The sequence below is a fragment of the Typopeltis vanoorti genome, chromosome 10, assembly GCF_054136105.1.
Source record: "Typopeltis vanoorti isolate ZY-2024b chromosome 10, IOZ_Tvanoo_1.0, whole genome shotgun sequence".
NCBI lineage: Eukaryota > Metazoa > Arthropoda > Arachnida > Uropygi > Thelyphonidae > Typopeltis > Typopeltis vanoorti.
In genome coordinates this window covers 37,412,341-37,438,398 of record NC_143558.1, presented here as the reverse complement: position 1 = coordinate 37,438,398, position 26,058 = coordinate 37,412,341, and the positions used below count along the sequence as shown (strand labels likewise).

At 36.2% G+C, this 26,058-nt stretch overlaps 1 protein-coding gene across 1 annotated transcript in view; it reads left to right on the top strand.

Moving 5' to 3' along the window:
- LOC150102348 (poly [ADP-ribose] polymerase tankyrase-like) overlaps positions 1–26,058 on the top strand; it is a 1,002,656-nt gene that overhangs the window by 882,914 nt on the left and 93,684 nt on the right. Inside the window, 1 exon segment of the mRNA XM_090399561.1 lies at positions 9,503–9,680. Coding sequence (XP_090255687.1) covers positions 9,503–9,680 — 178 coding nt within the window.

The window sequence follows — 26,058 nt, the reverse complement described above, 5'->3', positions numbered from 1 at the left end:
TATACTACATATTTGTCTCATAGTTTGTTTCCTTAACTTATATGAATTACCTGAATTAAATAAAAATATTATTTTTGTTGGATGTCATTGTTGTTTATATAATTAAAAAAAAACGTTTTCGGAACCTAACCCTACTTTTTCTATGTGATCTAAGTCTCGCATAACGCGATTTATATAACGCGCCATTTCTGTGGAACCTAACATCTGGGTTATACGAGGGTTACCTGTACATAAAATTGCAATGTTTTCAAAGGCATTTTATATATGGCACTTGAATTCATTTGGCAAGTGGGATGTTGCTACAGACCTGGCAGCTCAGTTGTAGGGGACGAAGAAATGCATCACCAATTTAGCCTTATGGGTACCAAGCAAATGATCATTATGGGTGACTTTAGTTTTCCAAACATTGATTGGGTAGAAGAGAAATCTCATGATAAGAAAGAACAGGAATTTATTGAATTGTTGCAAGACAACTTTCTCAAGCAGCATGTGAAAGAAGGAACTCGGGGTCAAAGAGTGTTGGATTTGCTCATAGCATCAGAAAGGATCTCTGTCAAGAATAGAGCTATTTTACCACCAATTGGTGACAGATTATGCTGTTCTTTCTTGGGAAGTGTGTACTTATATTGAAGCTCCGATTAAAACAGGCTACATGCAGAACTACAAAGTTGAAAATTATGATCAACTTAGAAGAATACTATCTTTGGGCCCATGGTATCAGTTATTGAATGGACAAATGTCAGCAATGCATGGAAATTTTGAAAAAGTGCTTGAATGAAGCAGTATCTCAATGTATCCCCAGTGTTCGAAGAATAAATAGCTTGGGAGTGAAATGGATTTGCAGCCTTATTAAGCAAGAGATCCATGAGAAGAAGATCATGTGGAAAGAATATCATGAGAATAAATACACAACATTTTATAAACAAAATTAAAAATAAGAGTGAGAGGAGTTATGAAATACATAAAGCTCAGGCCAGAAAAGTAACGAGTATTGTGAGAAAAGCTAAAAAGGAGTATGAAAAGAAATTGGGCTTGCAAGCTGAAGGCAATCCAAAATAATTTTATCGTTATGTCGCAAACAAAAGAAAGAATGAATGTGGAAGAATAACTTTATTGAATGCAGATGGTACATGAGTGTCGGAAGCTAAGGAGATTGTTCATTTAATGAGTGCTCACTTCGCTAAGATATATCAACCAGGTGTATGTAGCATGGTGCACAGTGCTACTGCTACGTTGGATAAAGAGTTAAAGGTTAATGAAAATTAAGTTGAAGAGCTCTTGCATAACCTGGATAAGAATTTGTTAATAGTGACAGATGGAATATCAGCCCATTCACTAAAGGAATCTTCAGCTGAATTGGTTAGGCCTTTCACAATTGGTATAACTTGAGTCTCAGCTCAGGGATGATACCTCAGAAATGGATGGAATGTATGATAGTTCCATTGCACAAGGGTGGTGCAAAAACTGATGTGTCTAACTACCGACCTATTAGTATCTCTGGTGTGGTGGTGAAGATTTTATAAGAACTTGCATACAGAAATGAGTAGACAAGCATTCTATACTCTGCAGGGAACAGTATGGGTTTACTAAAGGAAGGTCATGTTTTAGCAATTTGCTCATATTTTATAACAATGTTACGGCCGAGTTGGATAAAGGGAATGGATACACTATGATAATGTTGGATTTTTCTGAGGCATTTGATAGGATACCACACGATAGGCTGTTGCGTAAACTTGGAGAATATGGGATTGGAATATAATCTATTGACTTGGATCAGAGGATGGTTGACAGACAGATAGATATCAAAAAGTGGTATGCAGTGGGTGTGAATCTGCCAGATTTAAGGTAACCAGTGGTGTAGTTCAGGGTTCAGTCCTTGGGCCATTATGTTCAATCTATACATTAATGACATCCAGCAGGCTCTATAATCAGATTTGCAATTGTTTGCTGATGATGCAAAAATAGACAAGACAATCAGGGATGCTACTGATATTCAGCCATTACAAAATTATTTTAATAGAATGGAAATCTGGACAAACGAAAATGGCTGTCAGTTTAATGTTAGCAAGCGTAAAGTTATGCACTTTGGCATGATTAGAGTTCCAGCGGCATATTATATTAGTGGGGTTATGCTACAAGAAACTGAAGAGGAAAAGGATCTTGGTGGATAAGAATAATTTAAAGTTCAAAGGTCACATAGCAAAAGTTGCAAATACAACTTAGAGGAAAATTGCTATGTTAAAGCGAACCTGGACATGTAAGGATAATGAAGTAATACTGCCTCTTTGTAAGGCTTTGATAAGACCACACTGGATTACTGTGCGCAGATTTGGTCTCCCAGGTTCCAAAGGGGATAAAGAAGCTATGGAAAGGGTGCAAAGAAGAGTTACAAAGATTATATCCAGATTAATGGATTTAGATTAGGAGGACAGATTGCAAGTATGTGGATTGCAGACTCTGGTTAATAGGAGAAATAGAGTTAATGTGATATAGAGGTCTATAAACTTTTGAACGGGTGTTATAACATTTCAAATGATGAAATTTTTTGTTATATGGAAGATGGGGAGAGAGAGAACACAGGGACATCTATGGAAGTTAAGATTGTTCTCAGTTAAGAAGGGGTAAGAGCTAGGTTTTTCTCCCAGAGAGCAGTGAATTAGTAAGTGGAATAATTTGCCCTTAGGGATAGTGAATGCATCTAGTGTAAATGAATTTAAGGGAAGGTATGATAGCTGGGTTGGGTAATTTACAGCGCCTCCCTGGAGGTCTCAGGTAATAATAATAATAATAATATAAATTCACAAAGCTTTCTCCAGGCAATAAGTTGTCTAGAGCTTCAGGAACATCTGTGGCTCTCATATTAACGTGCTCTCTTGGTTATGAAAATTACATTAGATGTTTGCTTCTGTTGGATTCCAAGCCATCTTGGGATTAAGGGAAACGAGACTGCAGATTCAACATTCACATGTGTGCAACACTAAAAATTTAATATTTAATTTACAAATATTTCATCTTATGTATTAAACAGGAATTGGAAACCATTAAACAAACAGCTAAATGGATTGAATGCAAGAACAACACAAAAAAAATAGTTAACACCACTCCAAGACATCTAAGAGAAGTTGAAATACACAGGACTCCCATACCTTACATCAAATGCATCTCTTAAAGAGTAGCAAAGATTATTAAAAAATAACTTATTGCTGCTTTCAAATCCATTAACCAAATTCATAATCTGTTATCCTCTCCAAAAGACACTCAACAATGTTGCTACCTGGAGTATAGTATACCAATTCCCAACAGGACTGTGATGTTGTTGGGCAGAAATATGTTCTGTAAAAAAATAAAATACACAACATTTTATAAACAAAATTAAAAAATTCACATTCAATGGCCAAGATTTATTAGTCAACTTTGACATAACTGCCCTTTTCACCAATGTCCCCATCAATGATACTATTATATTCCTATGGGACATATTTCTGCCTGATATCAACAATAAATTTAGTTTAATCCTTTATCCAAGTGTGTGCAAACAAAGTTTGCACCTGAAAGTATCTTCAGGACTGGGGTGAAGTGGTACAACACCGGGCAACTCCTTGCAAATGTGGAGCAAGCTACCAACACTCCTATCTCAGTATCTCCCATAATGCAAAACACATCTCCTTGTGGATACGTATAATGTTATGCATTAAGGGAAGGGCCACTACCCAGACTAGTTTTGACCTTTATTGAGGTCTCTTCAGTGGGAGCCAGGCCCAAGTGGAGATAATACCAGGCAGAAGCATTAGCAAGGTCATCTCCTCCTATAGGAGCTGCCAAAAGGTGTGCCACCTTTTTATTAAATTACTCTGGAATTAGAGAAAGATGTTGAAAGTTTATTTTTCACTTGGTCAGAATATAATAAATTTAGTTTAATCCTTTATCCAAGTGTGTGCAAACAAAGTTGTTGGTAGCTTGCTCCGCCTTTGCAAGGAGCTGCCCGGTGTTGTACCACTTTACCCCAGTCCTGAAGATACTTTCAGGCACAAACTTTGTTTGCACACACTTGGGTAAAGGATTAAACTAAATTTATTATAGTCTGACCAAGTGAAAAATAAACTTTCAACTTCTACCTGGCATCATGACCCTCTTTGCCACGTACTCCGCTCTGGGTATTTCGTGTGGCAAAACAATTTTTACCTACAAAAAAGAAGGTACCAGCATGGGGCTGAGCACTCCTCCTTCCCCCTCCCCATAGCCAACTTTTACATGGAAGACTTCGAGCAACGAACTCTAGATTTGGCCAGCCCAAAGTCTGGCTCAGATATGTCTATGATATTTTTGCCATTTGGCCCCTAGGCTGCAAAACACTAAATACATTCCTTAGCCACCTGAACAAACAACACAAACGTATCCAACCGTTGAAATCAAAAACAACTCTCTTCCTTTTCTAGACACACTCATCGCACATCTTCCCTCAGGCTGTCACTCCTTCTCTGTCTACCACAAACCTAAACACACACACACACTGGTCAATATGTACACAAAAATTCATATCACCACCCAACACAAAAGCTAGGAGTCATAAGCACCCTCAAACACAGAGCATTAACAGTTTGCTCAAATGAACAAACTCTAAAACAAGAATTCAAAATCATTAACTATACATTTGTAAAAAAAAATGGCTACAATAAAAAAAAAAAGTTCACAAGCTCCTCCATAAAAATACCACTAAAAACAAAAAAATTAAGGGTACCAAGAAATTATATACTTAGTTTAATCCTTTATCCAAGTGTAAGCACCTGAAATATAATCAGGACTGGGCAACTCGTATTCAGAAGCTAATGACATCACATCACTTGCCTCGGTATCCCATAATGCAAAGCACATATCCTTGCACACATGTATAATGCTATGCATTTTGGGAAGGGTCACTACCCAGACCAGTTTTGACCTTTATTGAGGTCTCATCACTAGGAGCTAGACCCAAAGGTCTGGCTCCCACTGACGAGACCCCTGAGTTGCCCCAGTCCTGATTATATTTCAGGTGCAAACTTTGTTTGCTTACACTTGGATAAAGGATTAAACCAAGTATATGATTTCTTTGTACCCTTAATTTATAGTATATCCAAGTGGAAAAATTTCCAACAAATAAAAAAAATGATTACAAGACTGCCATAGTCATACCCTATGTTAGAAGCATTTCTGAAAAAATAGAACACTACATAAATATAACATCAAGACTATACCTTCAAACCCCTAACAAAATTAAAAACTTTACTCAGTTCTTCCAAAGATCCTCTTCCATACTTAGCTCACCCAGGGGGTTTACAAAATCCAATGTATATGTAAACTACCCTACGTAGGAGAAACAGGATGCACGATCCTAATCAGAAAAGGTGAACACAAACAACACATTAAATACCTCCATTATGGTAAAACAGGTCTATTAGACCAACCACACAAAACATCATAGAATTGACTGGAAAGGCACCAAGTCCCTACACCACACCGAAACCTGATTTGAGAGAAAATTCAAAGAAGCCTGTGAAATGCTAAAACACTATCCAAACCTGAACAGAAATGACGAATTAATCATTCCAAGAATGTGGAGGACCCATATGGCAACCAGAACAAGCCCAGAAGAAAATCTCAATACGAGAGGACTTTAGAAATGTTTAATATAGTTCTGTTTTTAATTTATTTATTGTTTAAACATATGGTATGTGTTTATTTTTTAAAATTTATTTTTATACTTACATTTTTAAAATTAAATTTTTTAATCTATTTATATATATTTTTTAAATGTAATATTATTAATTTAGTTTTTTCACAAGAGGCCAGGCTAGGTAAAAGATTAATAAGCATTTCGATTCATTTCACCTTTGTAAAGTGCAGTAGCATGTAGCTTGGATCTTATGCATATGTGTATTCCTGATGATGACCTCACTGCAGAGGTCGAAACATCGAAAGTTATTTTCCTAATAAGTAAATTAATTATTTGAACATGTGTGTTATGTCTCCATAATTTCTTAACTATGAAAAATAATTAATTCTCAGGACTGCTAATTCAAGAACATGTTACATATAACTGCCTGTGTCCAAAACATTTACCTCTTAAATCTAAATCTGCATATCTAAAGGTCTGTCCTTGGGCTTTATTAATCGTCATTGCAAAGCAAACTCTTATTATAAATTGAAACCGTTTGAATCAGTGGCATAGCTAGAGCTGTTGCTGCCCGGGGCAGTCCCTGAGTTTGCCGCCCCCTCTCAGTACACACCAAATATATTACAAAAGTCAAAACGACGTATAGGGAAATAAATTAAAACACTATCTTTATTTTTGAAGGAAAACTTTAATTTCTACATTCTAAAATGTTATTTTTCTTGCTTTTCTGTTAGCAAAATCGTCGATGATATTGGCGAAGTTTATTTCATAGTAATGTAGATAATTCTTAATCAAATTTTATTTAGAAAAACTCCTCTCAGAACCAGCAACGCTACAGCAATTGTGAGGAAAATTCGCAATAGTATTACAATATTTGGAACAAAGTTCTCGAGACAGTGTTTTAGAATTAACTGCGAAAGTTCAAAAAGGCTCAAAGTGCCGTCCGGGGTGGACCCCCCCCTCCGCATCCCCCTAACTATGCCACTGATTTGAATGCAAATGGATAGTCTGAAGGAACAAGGTATATCCAAGGAATGGAGACAATTTTTCTGATACCAGGACCTGTAAATATCATGGCTTTGTCATATTTGGTTTCAACGATTTTACTTGAAGCCCAGCTCCATTGCAATGATTCAAAAAGAGGGGGGGGGCAGATTTTGGAGCAACATAATAGAAACACCTATTTTCAATTTAATTTCATGACCGATAATCTAGATAGATTAAGCAAATTAAAAAATTCCATGAGAAAAATGAACTGCATCATCTACTGACTTGTAAATGCTCACAGATTCATTAACCCTGTTAAGAACCAACTCATTCATTATTGACACGGCATCATTTTGAGGTGCGAGGATAGCTCTCTTCCTGAATCCAGAAGGTGACTTTTCTAGTATGTTCTCAATATATGGGTAGACACTTAATAGTTTGTCTGCAGTTTAGACAATTTTCCCATTATTTAGATGTATTAATATTATTTTTCCATCTCTTTGCTGTACTTCACCATTGCCAATTTTTAACAATTTTTATGAGAAGGAGCATGCATTTGAGTCTCCATGTAGGTGAACACACACATACACATTGGTTTTGAAAGAAAACTTCTCCATATCATGTCATGGTGATGATTTGTTTTAAGGCAGGCATTCATTTCATCTGCTCTGGTTCTGCTGAATGATGGGCAGTGTTTGTCGAAAATCACCAGCAAATAAAACTGTTATTCCATCTATTCTTCGATCGTTCGATCTAATATGCCTCAGTGTGTAGATAATATCACAATATCTAACAATAGAATTTATCAATATCTAAAAAATCTAACAATATCTAAAAAATCTAACAATATCTGGCGACAAAATATTGGCCAGATATTGTTAAATTGCGGTATAGGCCATGGAGGGAGGTTAAAAATAATAATTATTATTATTGCTCCATAATCTGGATGTATACATCAGTGAAAATGTACATAAACCATCTTTGGATTAAACCATTTCTTCACCAATAGATACATCCTGTATCTATTGATGAAGAAATCGTCAAAATCAGTCAGTTCGTTATAAGCGAACATCGAATAGACTTTGTTTTATATATATATATATAATCAAAAGGTAAGGCAGACCTTTTTTGGCATCAGCATTCTCCTTCAGCTTTTGTATAGATGATTAAGGAAGATCACTTATTATTTTAATAGAAAACTCACCACATGCTCCTCTAATCTTTTGCTAGAAAGTTTAGAAAAATCTTGGATTCTCTCCGTTTATGCTGAAAAAAAAAAAAACTTACACCCTAGAATTAACACCTATCCTGTATTGCCTATACAAGCTGTCATGCTCATCTACCCAATAGAATGAAACAAGCCTTTATCCATCCTGTCCCTAACTCAAGTACTCTTGAAAATTATGGTTATTAATAACCAACTTTTTCACTACCTGTAGGCTCACAGTTAAATCATCAATGACCAGTATATATTCCACCACTCTCACTCCACCAGATCTCTCTCTCTGTGAATCTTACCTCCTGTGGACACAAGCCATGAAAACATTTAAAGAAACTTGTATGGTTACTCTTGATATTTTCAAGTAATTTTATATATATGTATATCTGACCTACACACAAAATGTCACAGGATCTATAGCATATCAATGCCATGTGTGAGTAAAAAAAGAAAGGAGAATATCTGGTATGTTTTTTAACAGCTGATTGAGTAAGAACTTACTTCAATCTCTTTTACTTTAATAATGTTCCAATCTCCACTCAAAATTAGTTTCTCTCTCTATTCTTGGGTTGATTCCCATCCTGGTATAAACTCCTAACACTTTATAAATATCAAATCCACCTGACTCTGGAATACAGTTCTCACATTAGTACGAAATTTCTCTAAGAATGTTCACTTTCCCTCTCCCAGCACACATACATTGTTTTAATAGGTGCTGTGTTGTTGCATTGTGTCATTTTATAGGTATTGCCAGGTGCACTTCTCCACTGAACTGGCCATCATGGTTACCCACTTTTCCTCTGTTCATGTAAGAACATAAGCAGCTGCTGGTCAATATCCATACACACTTCATGTTCAACCTTATCTCACCAATTTCTCAACTTTGTATTTCTCATATCATTTTATCCAATGACCTGGATAAAATTAGCTCTTAAAAATACATTTTAAAAGATTCATTTCTTCTTAATCACTTGCTTACAACACACAACATTATTGTATTATAGGTGTTTGTGACTGCGTGTGTATAGAGGAGAAGGGGGGGGGGTTGATAAGTATGAAATAAAAGAAATAGCTTCTAGAGTGAATTTTCCATCAGATTAGCATCAGCTAATCTAACGGAAAATCAAAATCATGGCTATGTGATTTTGGTGGAGACTTTATAATTGTTTGTTATAATGGTGTTTGCTATAGTAAGAGCTGACTGTATACTAGTACCTGAGGCATATCTTTTCTTTGAATTTTTAGATGTATTTCTAAATCTTCTAGAATGTTTGTAAATGTTGGTAACATGAAATAAGAGCATAAAATCCTATTTTATTTTGTGCCGTTATTTTTTCCAGATAGCTGAAAATATAATTTTCATAACATATGCAGAAATTCTCTCTTTTTTTTTTTTTTTTACAAAGAATTTTAATCAATTTTCCATTAGAAACATATAATTTCTTGTGTAAATTAAAAAATTGAAACTGTTTACTTCTCTTACCTGTTATTGAAGGATGCCTTAGAATTAATAAATTGTGTCAATCAAAAGCATGATCCTAATCTTTTTTAAAATAAATAACAGTTTAAATAAATTTTAATTAGCTAACTTGGTTGTTTAAATTTTTCTTTTCAAATTTATTTTTGCTATTTTTTTTACTTTTTAGATTGTTAACCTGAGTGAAGAATTTTATCATATAGTTCCTGTTTATGGATATGAGTATGAATCTTTACCACCACTTTTTACTCTTGATGATATCCATGATAAAATGGTCCTTATTCATAATCTCCTGAATGTAGAATTGGCATCAGAGATGATGCTAGGAGCTCAAAGAAGGAAATCAGGTAATATATTTCATTATTATAAATTAAAGATGCCAAGAAATTATATTCTCGGTTTCATCCTTTATTCAAGTGTAAGCAAATAAAGTTTGCACATGAAGTAACCTCATGATTGGGCTACATGTATATAGAAGCTAATGACTTCACATTACTTGCCTTAGTTTCCCATAATGCAATGCACATACCCTTATGGACATGTATAATACTATGCATTGTGGGAAGGGTCACTACCCTGACCAGTTTCAACCTTTATCTAGGTCTCATCAGTGGGAGCCAATATTTCATTATTACTTAGGTACCTTAGATAAAATGTTATGACATCACTACTTCTTGCTTTGTTTATTAATGTACATGTCAGTCTTTATATTATCTTTGTTTAAGAATGGGAAATTTTTAAGCTTCAAGTCCAATATACATTCTGTATGGAGACTGCTATTTACCAGTTACTTTAATGAGTGAGTTTAAACCTTTACTAGTTCCATATACATTATAGTATACTTCATCAGGAAAGTGAAAGATAAATAACTGAGTTAAGCAACAAGGAAATTAACAGAAACATTAAACAGAACATTTGAAAAGAGACAATAGTGAGCATGTTGGCAGATAATCAAATTTGGATAATTGAAGTAGAGCTCTCACAGTATCCATTAATAAAAAGAGAAATAAAGCAATATGAGAATTGCAGAAGGACTCGGTATTCAGTGTTCTCCAGGTAAGATTTATGTAAGTATACTTGAAAAGAGGCAAACAAGCTGTTGTGAGGATTAGATTTTTATTTTAAGACAATTAGTTGAGAAATTGGGAATATGTAATCTGTATTCAAGTTTTGTAGATCTGAAAAGACATGATAAAATAGCCATTTAAAACATTACACTTATATTGATGTAAATGAGTCCGCCAAGCGGCGTCGATGAATAAGCTACTCCAAACTGGTGCTCCCCAGTTTACCGTTATTGCGAGTGTTTTTTCATCAAAATTAACCATCGAACAGAAACCTTAACAGCAGGTGCTGAGCAGCAGAATACTCCAGTACAACCTGTAAGTACTTATAGTGTATTAAATCAGCTATCCTTCCAATTCTAAATCAACCATGTGTAAACGTTCATGATGCCTACTGTATGCAGCAAAGATGGCGGCATCAAAAGCCAACGGCGAACGAGCACCACGTGTCTCGCCAGCACAGTGCTGTTGACAAACATTACATGCCGCAGCTGCAAAACTGGTGTCACAGGCAGAAAAAAGGGCATATTCTGCGAGTTTTGTTGCCACTGGCTGCACGCTTCCTGCGTGAAAATAGACAAAACTGCACAAAAGCTACTTATTGAACTTAACCAGCTGTTCTTCTGCTCGCTGCGCCTCCCTTCGGTAAAACAACTTCTGAACATAGGTAAATGTGTCGAAAACATTCGAACAGCACATCATTGTTTTAAATGAAACTTTTACCTCCAAAATACGTGCAGTCGAAGCTAAGCTAGAACAAATTGAAAACCAGCACAACACAAGCTCTACTTTGCCAGCGAAAGAACTTTGCAATTTAATCGCATCAACAGTAAACGACTTGGAGGCTAAACACAGAAAACTCAACGTCATCATGTTGAACTTCCCGACGGAAAATTATTAGTAGAGGACATCAACAAACTAGCTGAAGAATGCAACATCCATCCTAAGAATATCGTCAGGTGCTATCGTTTCGGGCCTATAAATAAAAGGAAGGACGGAACGAACTTTCCGCGCCTAGTAAAAGTGACTTGTGGCACACCGACAAGCCCGTCAAAAATAATAACAGCGATCAACAACAAAGACACCTGTCCCCAATCGCACTTGCATGCACAACTAGATTTATCATTTGCACAAAGGGAACAAAAATGCCAGCTTCGAAGACAACTCAAAGAAAAACGTCAAAATGATGACAACAGTTAAACCATTAACTACAGACAAGATAAACTGGTGAAAATACCAAGTGATGCCACTAGCAGCCACCATGGAGACCAGCATGCAGGCACCGCATAGGAAATGTGCAAGACCCATATGGTCCAACATGTGACTCACAAAACCCTATACATCCACTTCACCAACATCCTTGGCCTAAACTCCAACCTGAATAGTGTCCACTACCACCTACAGTCTACCAAACTCCCACCTACTCTTCTTGGCAGAAACTCAAATCTCACCTCCCCCCCCAGCACCACTTATCTCAACCTTCCAAACTACTCACTCTTTAACAACTTTCGTCCTAAGGGCATACATATGTTCCACACATACGTCCGCTCTGACATACCTTGCCAGAGAGCACCCAATTTTGACCTTCTTTGGTTGAAAATATCCCTCCCCCATCTCAGTCCAATTCATCTGCTGTGTCTATTTCTCTTCCAACACAACCAACCACTCTGAGCTCTTTAATTTCCTCTCCCTAAAAATTGACTTTCTCCAATCCCACTTTCCCAACAGCGAAATCATCTTCCTAGGAGATTTTAACATCCACAACACTAGCTGGTTTTCCTCCTCCAATTATACAGATCTTGCAGGCAGAGGAAACATTTGCCATCACTAACGACCTTACACAACTTATCCAGATGCCAACCAGAATACCAGATAACCCAAACCACTGCCCAAACACCTTAGATCTCTTCCTCACCAATGACCCCTCCAAATACACAGTGAAAGTAGTGAGCCCCCCCCCCCCCCTTGGGCAGTTCTGACCACAACTTAGTGCTCATCTCCTCCCCCATGCAACAACGTTTACACAGACACTCCCATACAAAAGTAGTTTGGCACTATAATAGTGCCAAGTGGAACAGCCTCCGCAACTTCTATGCTGCATTTCCATGGTCGGACTATTGCTTATTACCAAAGTAATAAGCAATATTTTCATTATATATTCTTTAAGGAAATTACAACGTACTAGGATATACATTAAAATAAATTTTAATATATTTCTATATTTCGGCAACATCACGTTGCCATTTTCAAGAACTTAAGTACAAGACATGGACACAGCACAACAATAAGTGAGGAAGAAGTATGAAGCTGTTATTTCTCCTAAAGTCCTGATGGTGCCCTCTAGCGGGCAATGTTAGTATTCTTGGGCAATTGGGCTGGAGGTCTTCTGATGTAGGTTTCCCAAATTTGAGGAAGTCTCATGCAGACAAATTTGTTGAGGTTTGGATCGTTTCTTAGGGCTGAAACTGATTCTAGGAAAAGTCTTTCATATCTGTATTTGCTACGGTGTATTATCCTGGCTTTCTTCCACCATGTTCTATGGCAGGTATCCAGCGCATGGTCAGAAAGACCAGAGTGGCTGTATCGGTGAAACCAATATGAATGGTGAAAACATAGAAATATATTAAAATTTATTTTAATGTATATCCTAGTACGTTGTAATTTCCTTAAATAATATAGTGAAAATGCATAATCAGTTTCTAAGCCTTTCCACAAGAATTACGATTATCCACGGAGATGTTACCGCACGTAACTTAACTTCTTGTTACAAATCATATAAAAAATTGACATCCCTTATCCGCTCAACTAAAGACCAACCTCCCCCCCCTAGACCTACCTGGTATATACCAAGTCCCTTGCAGCTGTAAGCTGTCCTACTTTGGCCAAACAGGCAGGACAGCAAATATCAGAATTTCAGAACACAAGGACTACATCTGGTTTCACCAATATAGCCACTCTGGTCTTGCTGACCATGCGCTGGATACCTGCCATAGAATACGGTGGAAGCAAGCCAGGATAATACACTAGCAAATACAGATATGAAAGACTTTTTCTAGAATCAGCTTCAGCCCTAAGAAACGATCCAAACCTCAACAAATTTGTCTGCATTAGACTTCCTCAAATTTGGGAAACCTACATCAGAAGACCTCCAGCCCAATCACCCAAGAATACCAACATTGCCCACTAGAGGGCACCATCAGGACTTTAGGAGAAATAACAGCTTCATACTTCTTCCGCACTTATTGTTGTGCTGTGCCTACGTGCACGTGTCTTGTACTTAAGTTCTTGAAAATGGCAACGTGACGTTGCCGAAATAGAAATATATTAAAATTTATTTTAATGTATATCCTAGTATGTTGTAATTTCCTTAAATAATATAGTGAAAATGCATAACCAACGTCTAAGCCTTTCCACAAGAATTAATAAGCAATAGTCCGACTATTGCTTATTACCAAAGTTGCACCGAGCTTATTACCAAAGTAATCCACACCGGCATGAATACGTACATTCCACACACACTCTGAACTGCCATTCCCTAATGAAACCCTGGTTCTCCAAAAGATGTGCCAAGACTGTAGAGATGAAACACCAGACATACCACAACTGGCTGAAATCAAGAACCTCATCCTCCTTTGAAGCTTACGCCGAAGCCCGTAATAGATACAAAAAAAAACAATCAATGCTTCCAAAACAGAGTTCGAAATAGCAAAAAGCAGGAAACTAGCAGCCTGTTCAAATGGCAGCCGAGCCTTTTGGTCTCTCACCAGAGCAATTGGCTGTAACTTCTTTCCAACTCTATTCCCATCCCTATCATACCCAGATGGCTCTACTGCATCATCACCCACAGAAAATGCCAATCTTCTGGCTTCATACTTTGCTTCAAATGCATGCATAACTGACGATGGTAAATGTCCCCCAACCATTCCAGAAACCCAACATACAATGCCCTCTATATCCTTTTGCCAGGATGAGATCAGAAAAATACTGTCCAAATTAGACACAAAAAAGTCTCCTGCCCTGATGCCATTCTCCCAATTGTTCTGAAAGTTTATGCTCCAGAACTGACCCCTATCCTATGTCACCTATATATACTCTCTTACTCCACTGGAATCTATCCTACAAACTGGAAATATGACTGCCAGTATGGATTCCACCACTGCCGATCAACAGGAGATCTGCTCACATATGTCACCCATCTCTGGACAAATGCTATGGAGAGGTTTGGCGAATCTCAAGTGGTTGCACTGGATATCTCCAAAGCCTTTGACCAGGTCTGGCACAAAGGCCTACTAGGCAAACTACCATCATTCAGTCTGACCCAGGACTTCTGTAGTTGGATTGCCAGCTTTCTGTCTGGACGTACACTCTGTGTGATGATGGACAGCTTCCTATCCTCTCACCATTCAATAAACCTGGGGGTCCCACAAAGTTCTGTCCTCTCACCAACCCTCTTCCTGCTATATATCAATGACTTACTGCAATTGACCTCCAACCCAATACAGTTTTGCAGATGACAGCACGCTACACTCCTTGCTTGCATTTGATAAGCCTTACCCTACACAACTCACCTCAACCTACAGAACATCAACCACCACCACCCTCAACTCCGATCTCCAAGCCATCGTACAGTGAGGTTCGGATAACCTCATAAATTTCAACGCCAATATAACCCAGTTCTGTACTATTTCCCATAAAGAAAAGAACCATTTTTTCCCAGTATCCTTTTTGACAATACCCAAATTTCCAGACAGTTTGAGATCTCGCGTCTTGGACTCACCCTCACATCAAACCTCTCATGGCATAAACATATTGCAACCCTAGCCTCAAAAAAACTAGGATTTCTCTTTTGCTCAAGACGTCACTTCACCCCCAAACAGCTATTAACATTATACAAATCCCAAATCCCCCAGCTATTGAATACTGCTCCCATATATGGGGTGGAGCCCTTAAAAGCTCTCTCAAAATGCTCGACTCAATACAGAGGAGAGCAATTAGACTTATCAGTGATCCATCCCTTACCAACTCTCTCCCCCCACTTTCACACAGATGTATGGTCTCTGCAGTATGTATATTCTACAAATATTTCCATGGGAATTGCTCATTCGAAATAACATCAATAATTCCTCCGCTCAGTACTAAGCTCATTGGAACACATGCAGCTGCTGCACAATATCTCTTCACAGTACACCTAGAAACAAACAGAACAAGTTTCTTTTCCTCTTCCTTTATCCCTGCACTGTGGAACAGTCTCCCACCTGCTGTTTCCCAAGGAATACAATTTAAAGTCATTCAAATCAAATGTAAAAAAATTTCTCCTTTCCCAACCCACTACCCATACACGGTACTAATGTACTATAGGTTGACCAACCAACCTCCTGTGTATGGGCTCAACATTAAAAATAAATTAAAAAAATATAAAAAAAGAAAAGAAAAAAATGAAATGCTGTCCAAAGCAGAAAATATATATGTGACCTATACTTAAATTGTAAGGCAGTGGTTAAAATTAGAAAGAAAATAAGTAGAGTCTTATGTAAAATGAGAGCATAAGATGGGAGTGCATGCTATCTCCACTGCTACTTTATCATTTAATGGATCACATTATGAAGGAAAGTGGCATTAAACCCAACATTTAAATCAGAGGTATTCAGCTCATCTCTTTACCTGATGCAGATAATGTTTTACTCATAAATAAATCCACAAGTCTGTATGAATCTTTAAATTGAATAACTGTTGTAACAAATTTGGTATGAAAGTCAGCAATAAGAAAACAATGCAGAACCATGAAAAAGGTTCATTTCATTATTAACATAAAACTCATATAATAAATAAAATATTTCAGCTATTTAGTCACAGTTTTTTTTTTTTAAGAAGATGGCTAACTAAATTTGGAAATAGCAGTACTGATATGTCCAAAAGAAAGTTCCGTACGTTATAGGATACTGGAGTGATTTGATGTTTTGAAGTCTTCTGCCTCAATGTACAAATAGCATAATCATTCAGATACTTCACATGCACAATTTATTTTTTAATGCTTGGGTAAAGGATGAAAACCAGAATATGATTTCTATTCAGTTATTATTTGAGCAAGGCTAGTATGGTGAACTAGCTAGATAAATTTATATGGAGTAATGGAGAAATTAGCCAAAACACTAAACTATCAGTATACAAAACAATGTTTAAACCAATTTTAACTTATGGATCTGAGAAAGATATGTTAGAAATAAAACAGTTAACCAAAAGCTGGAGACTACAGACATTAGAGTTCTAAAAAAAATTAGGTGAGTGAACAGGAGCATTAATGGCAGATTGCTAAAATGAAGATATCAGAAAGGGATTTGATATTGTGTGCATTCAAGAATGTGAGAGCAGATCTAATTTAAGGTAGTATAGGCACTTAAAGGATAGTAGAGAAAAGATTCTTAGGACAATCAAGATGTGAATGGATCATTGCAATTGGTACCTTAGAAAACCAAAATGTAAGACCTGACTATAATGGAAATTTGAAAATAGCAGATCAATTTGGAAGAAAACTGTTGATAGGAAGTTTTGTCATAATAAAAACTTGACGATGATTAACCACCAGACCAGCCTTGATTATATGTCCATAATTACATGGATGCAAAGTATTATCCATTGAAATCAATATAACCTTTGGATATGAAGCATATTTTTTTATATATTTTATCCATGTGGTTAATAATCTCCATTCTTCAATAAAATTTACATTGGGGAAAGGAATAATAACCATACTTCGTAGGTGTTCTTCTTTCTTGTGAAACATATGGCACTGTTGCCTAATCAGTATGAATATCTTAATCGGTACCTTGTTCTAAATACAGCTACTTTAGTTTTGACTAATTTCTCTCTTAGTCTATATGAATTTATTCATTTGATTTCCTGACATTACCAGTTTTGCTTGTTGCTTTCTATATTTCATTTCCTGTCTTCACTCCAAGTTGTTCCTAAATAGCTGAAATGATTACTTATTCAGGATGCAATTGATATTTTCTGTGCTCCTGCCTTTTTTTATAGTTTTCATTTTGTTTCTGTTGATTTTCATGACAAATTTGTTACCACCATTTTTCAGTTCAGTTAAAGCCTGAAGACATGTTCTGGATTTAAGAGTATATTGCAGATTAAGTAAGAAAACCGAGATTAACATCTCCAGTTTTGAAACCAGGTTTAATGTCACTTTCCTTCTCTGCCCTTAGCAACAATCTAACACAGATAGTTCACCTATCTGCCAAAATATCACATAATCTTCACCATTCTGCTGAAATCCCTAATGTTTTCTTAACCAGCTCTCCTGCCATAACTGTAGATGTCAGTTTTCCCCTTGATAACTCAGACCACAACCTCATCCAAGTTTCATTTTTTGTCTTTGTCCAGCCATTCTCAGTCTTGTTTCCCTTGGGAAACAAGACTGTGATTTCTGCTCTTCCTTTCCATTGTTTGATTGCTGTTTCCATTCTTCTGATCCAACCACTTGCTTAGACTAAATAACAGAATTCTTACAGGAATGAATGTCTTTATCTCCCATTCCACCCAAAATTCCCAACCATTATCCCAGTATTGTTTCTTTCATGAGTGTGGCAAGATAGGCTTGAGAGCAAAACTTCAGCTTTATACTCAGTATGCACTGCAACTTATACCAAAGAAAATATCAACAAATCCAAATCTGATTTTGAAGCCTCAAAGTACAAACAACTTGCTTTCTGTCCAAAAGCCTTCTTATCCCTCACCAAGACTATTGGGTTCAACTATTGTGAAAGACAAGATTGTCCTGCTGGCATTATTCTTCTCCAACTGCTCAAGAACTGCTCATTGCATGACTATTATTATCAGAAAGAAATCAGAATCTTGAATAGCTTAGACACAACTCAGCTGGTATCTTCCCTGCAGTGGGAACATTTGATCCTCAGCCTATTCCAGTAAGGTGATAAACAATTTAGTCAACAAACTATTGTCTAGTTTCTCTTATTTCATTTCTTGGAGTAGAAACTCTACATCCAACTTCTTGGCTTAGTGACCATTCAGAGAAGAAATTGGTCTATTTAATGCTAATACCAATCAGTGACTAGTAATATGGATTTTGCCACTCTCGATCCACAGCCAGTCTCCTATCCATCCATTACCCACTTTTATATTAAGCCATGGAAGGATTTGGAACTTGTGGTCACTCATGACATTTTTTGGGCATATGATTGGATTTAACACTGAGGCCTGTTAGCAGTCTCCATCTTATGATATGTTTCTACCCTATGCAATTGGATCACCAGCTTCTTTGTCTGGCCATTCGAGGTGTATCATTGTGCACTTTCTTTTTTCAGATTTCCACACCAGTGCTTGAATCCTCCCCCATGGCTCTGTACTTGCTCCAGTTCTCTTCCTCCTATGTTTGTGATCTTCTCTTCTGGACTGCAAATCCTATCCATGGCTATGCTAATGATGTACAATCTATTCCTCTTTGTCATTTGACAATCCTTGTGGTGCACAGTCATTAGAAGTTTAAAAATAACTAATGCAACTGTAATTTCTTTTCTGTTCAGCAAAATGAGGATAACCTTGTATACTTCATTGCTACAGAAAACTTCTGTCTTATCTCTTTGCAAGAGCCTCATAACATTCTTTGGAAAGTCTCTTGAATTTGAAACGATTTTTATGAAGAATTTTTGTATCACCCCCCATAGGGTGGCTTGTAGACACTTCAGGTTCTGCAAGACCAGATTTCTCAGCCTGGAAGAAATGGTGTATTCCATGTTTTCTGATTATCAAATGTCTGTAGTATACTCCAGAGTGAGCCAAGTGTGTTGAATCAAGAAAATCTCATTTATTAGTTTGAAAGTTGTCAGAAAGTAGAAAGTCAGATTTTTAGGACTTTTGAAATGCATTCCAGTTCCTTTTATATATGGATTGGATATTCTCTCAGTATCCATTGATGACCTGTTGGTAAGAGAATAATTGTCCAAGATGCATTGTACTTTGGATGGAAAATATCTGTTCAAACTCATGTTTTTTATAGCTTGTAATTCTTGTCTGAGTGTGTCCTCTGAGGAACAGATGACGTGTCCTGTGGGCAAGAGTCCTGGCTGTGGTGATTTTTTATAATGAGTGGTGTACAGAGTACTGAAGAATGTATCTTCCAGTGAATGTAGGCTTCTTTTTTCCCAACATTTGTTATTGTTAGTACTGTACTGTACTTTTCAATGGGACTTAACTGATCAACAAATCCTGTTGTGTAGCATCTAAATAATTGAGTATACCCACAGCCTAGTAAGAAAAATTACATGCCTTTGTGAACTGAAGGTGGATTCCAATCTCATCTGGAAGTGGTAGTGCTGAGAACAGATGCATTTGATAAACATACCACACTCACCTCATGGCCTTAATTGACATAATGCTAAATAGCAGCAGAACTTGAAGAGACAAAATATTTACAGGTATGGGAAATTCCCAGCAATCTTCTTTTCAGCATTTGTAAAGTTTTATCTCATTGACACATCTTGCATAACTTTTAATTCTGAGAGTTTCATTTTCTATTGCATTTTTGTAATTTTTTTAGTAGCCACTTTTTTGTTTCTTCTCAGGTGACTACTTTTCAAGTAACACTTTTTTTTACATTTTTCTCTGTATTTTCTCAGAGTATATGCTGACTTATGTGTGGAACTTTCAATATGATTTCTTCTTTTCATTGACTTCTTCCTCACAACCCACCTTGTGAGTCCACCATGGATTTCTGATTTTTTGTCCTCACCACATGTCTCTCTGGCTGAATCAATGTTTTCTTTAATAAATGCCTCTATAGCACAATTGAAAGAATGAATACATTGTGCCCTTCAGTTAGATAAGACCTGCGTTTCATTCTCATCATGACAAGAAGAATTTTTATATGGGCTTTTTCAATTGAAGGTGAGGTAGCAAATCACATGTGGAGGTAGTAGGTTTTTTTCTCCAAGGAGCTTGGGTTTCCCATCCTACATATAGACAAATTGGCCAGAAGAACACGCACTTTACAGACAAAAAATACTAATGTTGTGTATAGATAGTAGTGACATTCTGTGTAGTTGATGAAGATGATAATAATAACATTAATAATACTTCAAGAACTGAAATAATTTCTTGAATGACATTTGTGTATTCGAGTCTGCAGTTTGCCTTTGAAAGCTGTTTGATTTAGTTTCTTTTTAAAACTTTCTTGCATACTTTTTTTTTCAGTATGATATTCACTAAATAGTGAATTTCAAATCCTCTGTATATCCTTGCATCATGCTAGTTCTTATGTCGTGAACTAGCATGAAAATACTGCTATCGACAATAACACAGTCAGTGAGACTTTCATATTTCTTGTCTTCTCTCCATGTGAATTTGGGCACTTCATTTTAGACTACTAGTCCATGTCCTAAACAGGAATCTAGCAGGTACTTTATAGATACTTTTTTCCAAATTATCTGAAAACATTTTTATATGCCTTGTGATCATTTTCTGTTCTGCTGCTTACATATCTAATGAGGACCAACTTTTCCTTTTTTTGTATCATTTGCCTTCCCAAATGCCTCGAAAAATTCCCCCACTTCTTTGTTAGTTTTTTATTGGACTTTAGGTTAAAGTAAGTCTCATTGTTCAGTTACCCATTCTTATATTTGCCTAAACCACTCTACTTGATGGTGCCTATCGTTCAAGAAGATTCCTTACTTTCCCAGATTATTATTGCCTAAATATAATATTTTGCATTTGTTGCTTAGTAGTATCTCACCTGTTTTTTGTTTTTTTTTTGTTTTCTTTTTTCGGTAACACCTATTATGTCAATCTGGTACTTATCTAATTTCTTCTACCAGTTCCACTTCTTTTCCATTGATGCTTCTTAAGTTGATTCATCTTGAATTCTGCTGATGTTGAGTTAGAGTTTGTTCAAGTAGCTGACTTTTTGCTGTTCATTTTTTCCCTGACAAAAACAGTGGGAGCTTTCATATTGTACCATCATTTTATTAGACACTAAAAAATAATTACTACTTAATGTATGTATGTATGTCTATCTGATATAATTGCTTCATATCAACACTGTCTTACCTCAGATTGTTTTGTATTTAATAAGTAGCTCTAGAGTCTCCACAACTCTATCAGGAGTGACAGAGACCTTTGGTTGGAAAAACAAAAACCTGTATTAAAATCCTTTCTGAAATGTGAAGAACTTTCATTGAAAAAACCTCTGTAAGATCTTTTCACTGAAAGTGAGTTAGCTGATCTCATACATATTTTTCTTTCAGAAAACTCAAGTTTTCCATGTGCAAAACATAGTCTAGCGTGAGAAGACATGTAAATATGAGAGCCATAGCAGGCAGAATTTTTTGGCACTAATAGGTTATTTGAGCCCAACACATTAAAATGAAGGTGAATCAGTTAAATGGAAAGATTGAGCCTTCCTATACAATGAAAGCTTTGAAGAGAAATACCATCAACATTAACTCATTGAAATCCAGACTATAACCCAGATATGTTTGCTGGTATTTATTAGCATATACACACAATAAAATAAATAATAATAATAATAAATACTCCCACATGCACAGTTTACAGAACATGTGCGTTTTCTATTCATTTATAGAGATTCAAGCCACATCATCTTTTACATAAATTCTGTATCAAACCAAAGAAATCGTTATATCCATTGAAGGATTACAAGAAGAATTAGGTGAAGTAATGACTACCTATGAACAGAATTGTTTTAACAAAAAGAATAAAAATAGAAACATAATAATTGGTTATAATAAATTTAGTTTAATCCTTTATCCAAGTGTGAGCAAACAAAGTTTGTGCCTGAAAGTATCTTCAGGACTGGGGTAGAGTAGTAACAACACCGGGCAACTCGTTGCAAAGGTGGAGCAAGTTAACATCACTCCTATCTCAGTATCTCCCATAATGCAAAACACATCTCCTTGCAGATATGTGTAATGTTATGCAATGTACTACCTTACCCCAGTCCTGAAGATACTTTTAGGTGCAAACTTTGTTTGCTCACACTTGGATAAAGGATTAAACTAAATTTATTATAGTCTAACCAAGTGAAAAATAAACTTTCAACATCAAAATAATAATTGGTTATTTTAATATAAATAAATAAAAAAATTAAAACTTTGCTCAGAATTTCCTCATTCACTCACCACCTCATAGAAACCCGAGTTTGTTGACATCGTGCTACTGTCTTATTTAAAATAAATAAATACATAATAGCAGGGATTTTAAAATCACATATTTACAGACTTGTAGAGTAAGTTTCTAATGTTCTGGATAAGAATTTGTCAATAAAGACAGATTCAGCACATTTGCTAAAGGAATGTTCAACTGAATTGACTAGGCCTTTCACATGTTTGCATAACTTGAGTCCCAGCTCAGAAAGATTAACAAAACAATTGTTCATCCTGGCAATTCTTATCTCCTAATATATAGCTTCTAGTAACATAAAGATTATAGTAATGCCATTACTTCTCTGTATCTGGGGCACTTTCAAAAACATAGTCAGAACTTTATAAAGAAATCTCAGCACTGTTTTTAAACCTCTTATTAAGCTGACCACCATTATCCACTTTCCTAAAGGATAATCTCCTTCCACTCACTGTTCAAGGTGTTTACAAGCTTGCTTGTTTTTGCAACTTTTATGGGCACAAAAAATATATCTGCTGCTCAACTGTGGCCAGAGTCTAGCTGACCATATCTCAGATACAACTGCTATGCTGCAGCAGATACAAACTTGGAAGATTTTTGGAATCAGTAGCAGATTTAAAAAACTGGCTCAGTGTAAATAAATGTGGTTGCGTTAAACTTCTCAGGATTTGAGAAACATTAAATCTTAGAACTCATTCAATGGCCAAGACTAGCTACCAACACCCATAAAGGGCACTCCTCCTCTTAACACTTTAGGCTTCTAATCTGACTTTTCCATTTATTGTGTGTGTGTGTTATTACAATTTTTATATTATATCCCATATAATGTCTCTGTGACAGACGAAATATCAGAACTACTAAACCTGTGTTTGATCATTTCTTTGTGCTGTTTTCTTTCCATTAAACCTAATTATCAGTAAGGAGTAGGAGATGATTTGGCTTGGTCATATGTGCAGAAGTTGGATGAGAAGTATGATGTCTGGAGGTGAATTTAATTATTAGACAATGCTGCAGTACCCATCTGGGTGAGCAAGAGGGAGGGATGTGGAAGTAGATGAATAGAAGTTGTCACCCAAACAGCTTTTGCAAGGTACTAGAAGGTATAGCTATCATTAGCACAAATGTCGAGTTTTCTACATTCAGCCCTTTCAAATTAGACTTAGCCCTGTTAATAATGGGTTTTGCAAATTTCTGTGTAGGCTGTTAATAAAATGAAGTTTTTTTTGTGTCTAGCTACTTACTATTAGCCTTTTTCCTTTGGACCATCCTGGCACACTTTTTGGAAAACCATAGCTTGGTTATAGAGTGGAAATTTTGAAAGAATGTAAATGGAGGTAATTTCTGTAACAAAATCACAATAAGTGTTTGGATCTTGCAAATGAAAATAGTGGTCTGACCGTGGAAAAAAAGAGTAAAAGTCCAGATCTTCCCAGTTGGCAAGAGTATCAAATTACATGAGGCTGGAAATAATGAGCATATATTCTGAATTACCAAGAAGTGGTTACTTCCATAGTGTTCCTAGAAGGAGAACTATTAGAAAAGATCCAGAGTATTGGATGAGTGGAAAGGATTGTCAGGAATTCTGATCTGGAAATAAACAATTTGCAAATCATTGCTTACAGCAAATAACTTGGCTTCTCTTCCAGCTTGGTTAGTGGAATTGGTTAAAAGGGAACCCGGAGTTACAGATATTAAAGTCACTAAGTAGGATAACTTCACTATTAGGGAATTTTTTTTTAATGGTCAAGACAAGCCTTATAAACTCAAAGAGCTACCATGCTCATCTAGAGCATGTTTTTACAAACATCCATGCACAAGTTGGGATTTGAACCTACAGCCTGTTGTTTGAAAATCTGGTATGCTATCCATTCAGCCAACCAGGCTGTCAGGTGGTAGAATCTTCAAGGAAAAGTCAGAGAGGTCAGAATGACTTTCAGAATTGGGGAAGTGATAGAGAAAGCAAATAAATGAAACATAATGAGGCAAAGAATCTTAATCTATGCATCAAAAAGCAGCGATTCAAGATTAGACATCCTCTGCCAAGGAATATTGGATCACAAAAGCAAAAGTCCAATGGAGAAAAAAATCATACAAGGTACAGGATAGTTATAATGTGCTGTTCTTCTGGCATTGATTGGCGTTCAGTCAGAAACAGAACACTACTTTTCAGTGTCTGCTAGTGATGGTGCACATCATTAAGGTTGTTGTCTTATACTCCAAATGGTGGTGAAGTGAATGTGGAAGAAATTTTTTTGTAAGATTTTTAAAGAATTTTTCAAAGGGGATTTACTATTTTAACCATAGTGCCACCATATTTATTTAGATTTGCTATCATAATATTTCAAAGATGAAGCGAAAAAAAGCAGGGAAACATTTTGGGAGGAGATAGACATGTCTCTATGCCATAATTTGAAGTCTGGATAAGAGTCTGTTTCCTCCTACTGTTTTGTTCCCTTGCTATTGATAGTGAAACCCTCTCATACTATTACACAGCTTTTCTCCAGGCACAATCTGCCAGTGAGATTAGGTTCAATCTGATCAGGAAACCTCCTAAATATATTACCAGCTGGTGTAGTCCAATGTTGTCTGGCAGTCAGCCTGCAGAACTGTTTTTCTGCTGTATCTAAGATGAGAGAGGTTCTGGATCTCCACAGTATGTTTGGTATACTCTTGAGGAGTATTACTCCTCACTCTTCATGTTGAAAGATTGAGAGAGGACAGAAACCAGAGCTCTGGAGAACAAACATATAAACAACCACTTCAGGCCTCCAGTAAACAAGGTGGTAGTGTTTCACCAGGCAGTGAAGGTTATCAACTATTCACCTACTCTTTCTCCTATCCAACATTTATGGATAGGAGAAAGAGTAGGTGAAAGTATGGAGTTTTGATGTACTCCAGCATTGGTTGAGAATCTGAAGAAATGAACCATCCACCATGACTGGCACTGAATCTCCAGAGAAGAAATTAGCAGTCCAGGTTGCAAACGATGGAAGATAGACGATACAATGGTAATTTGGTAAATAAGCTTTTGTTTCAGACCTGATCAAAAGCCTTGGAAATATCTAGAGCAATTATGAGTTACACCAACACTTGGCTCCATTCATTATGCTAGATTTATTGACTAACTACCATTTGAAATTATAAAATAAAATAAAAAAAACTTCAGTAACACTAAAATTCTATGCTTTGACCATCATGTTAGTTCATCTTCAGGAATATATACATCTGTATGTATGAAAGCAACTAGTACCATACAACTGTAAGTTGCATAATGTCTAGAACTAAATAACTTGCCTTGCCTGACCTCTTGGGGGTAAAAAAATAAAAGAATAAAAATAAATACTTAATTCCTTCAGCCAGTCAGAAATTTACTATTTATGACATATAATTAGTCTTAATATTTATATTAAAATCTATTCTCATTGATTGTTTTATTCTTTTTTTTTTTTTTATGTTGCTCCCACCTATGAACCCATGAAAGATTTACTTTGTAAACCTATAA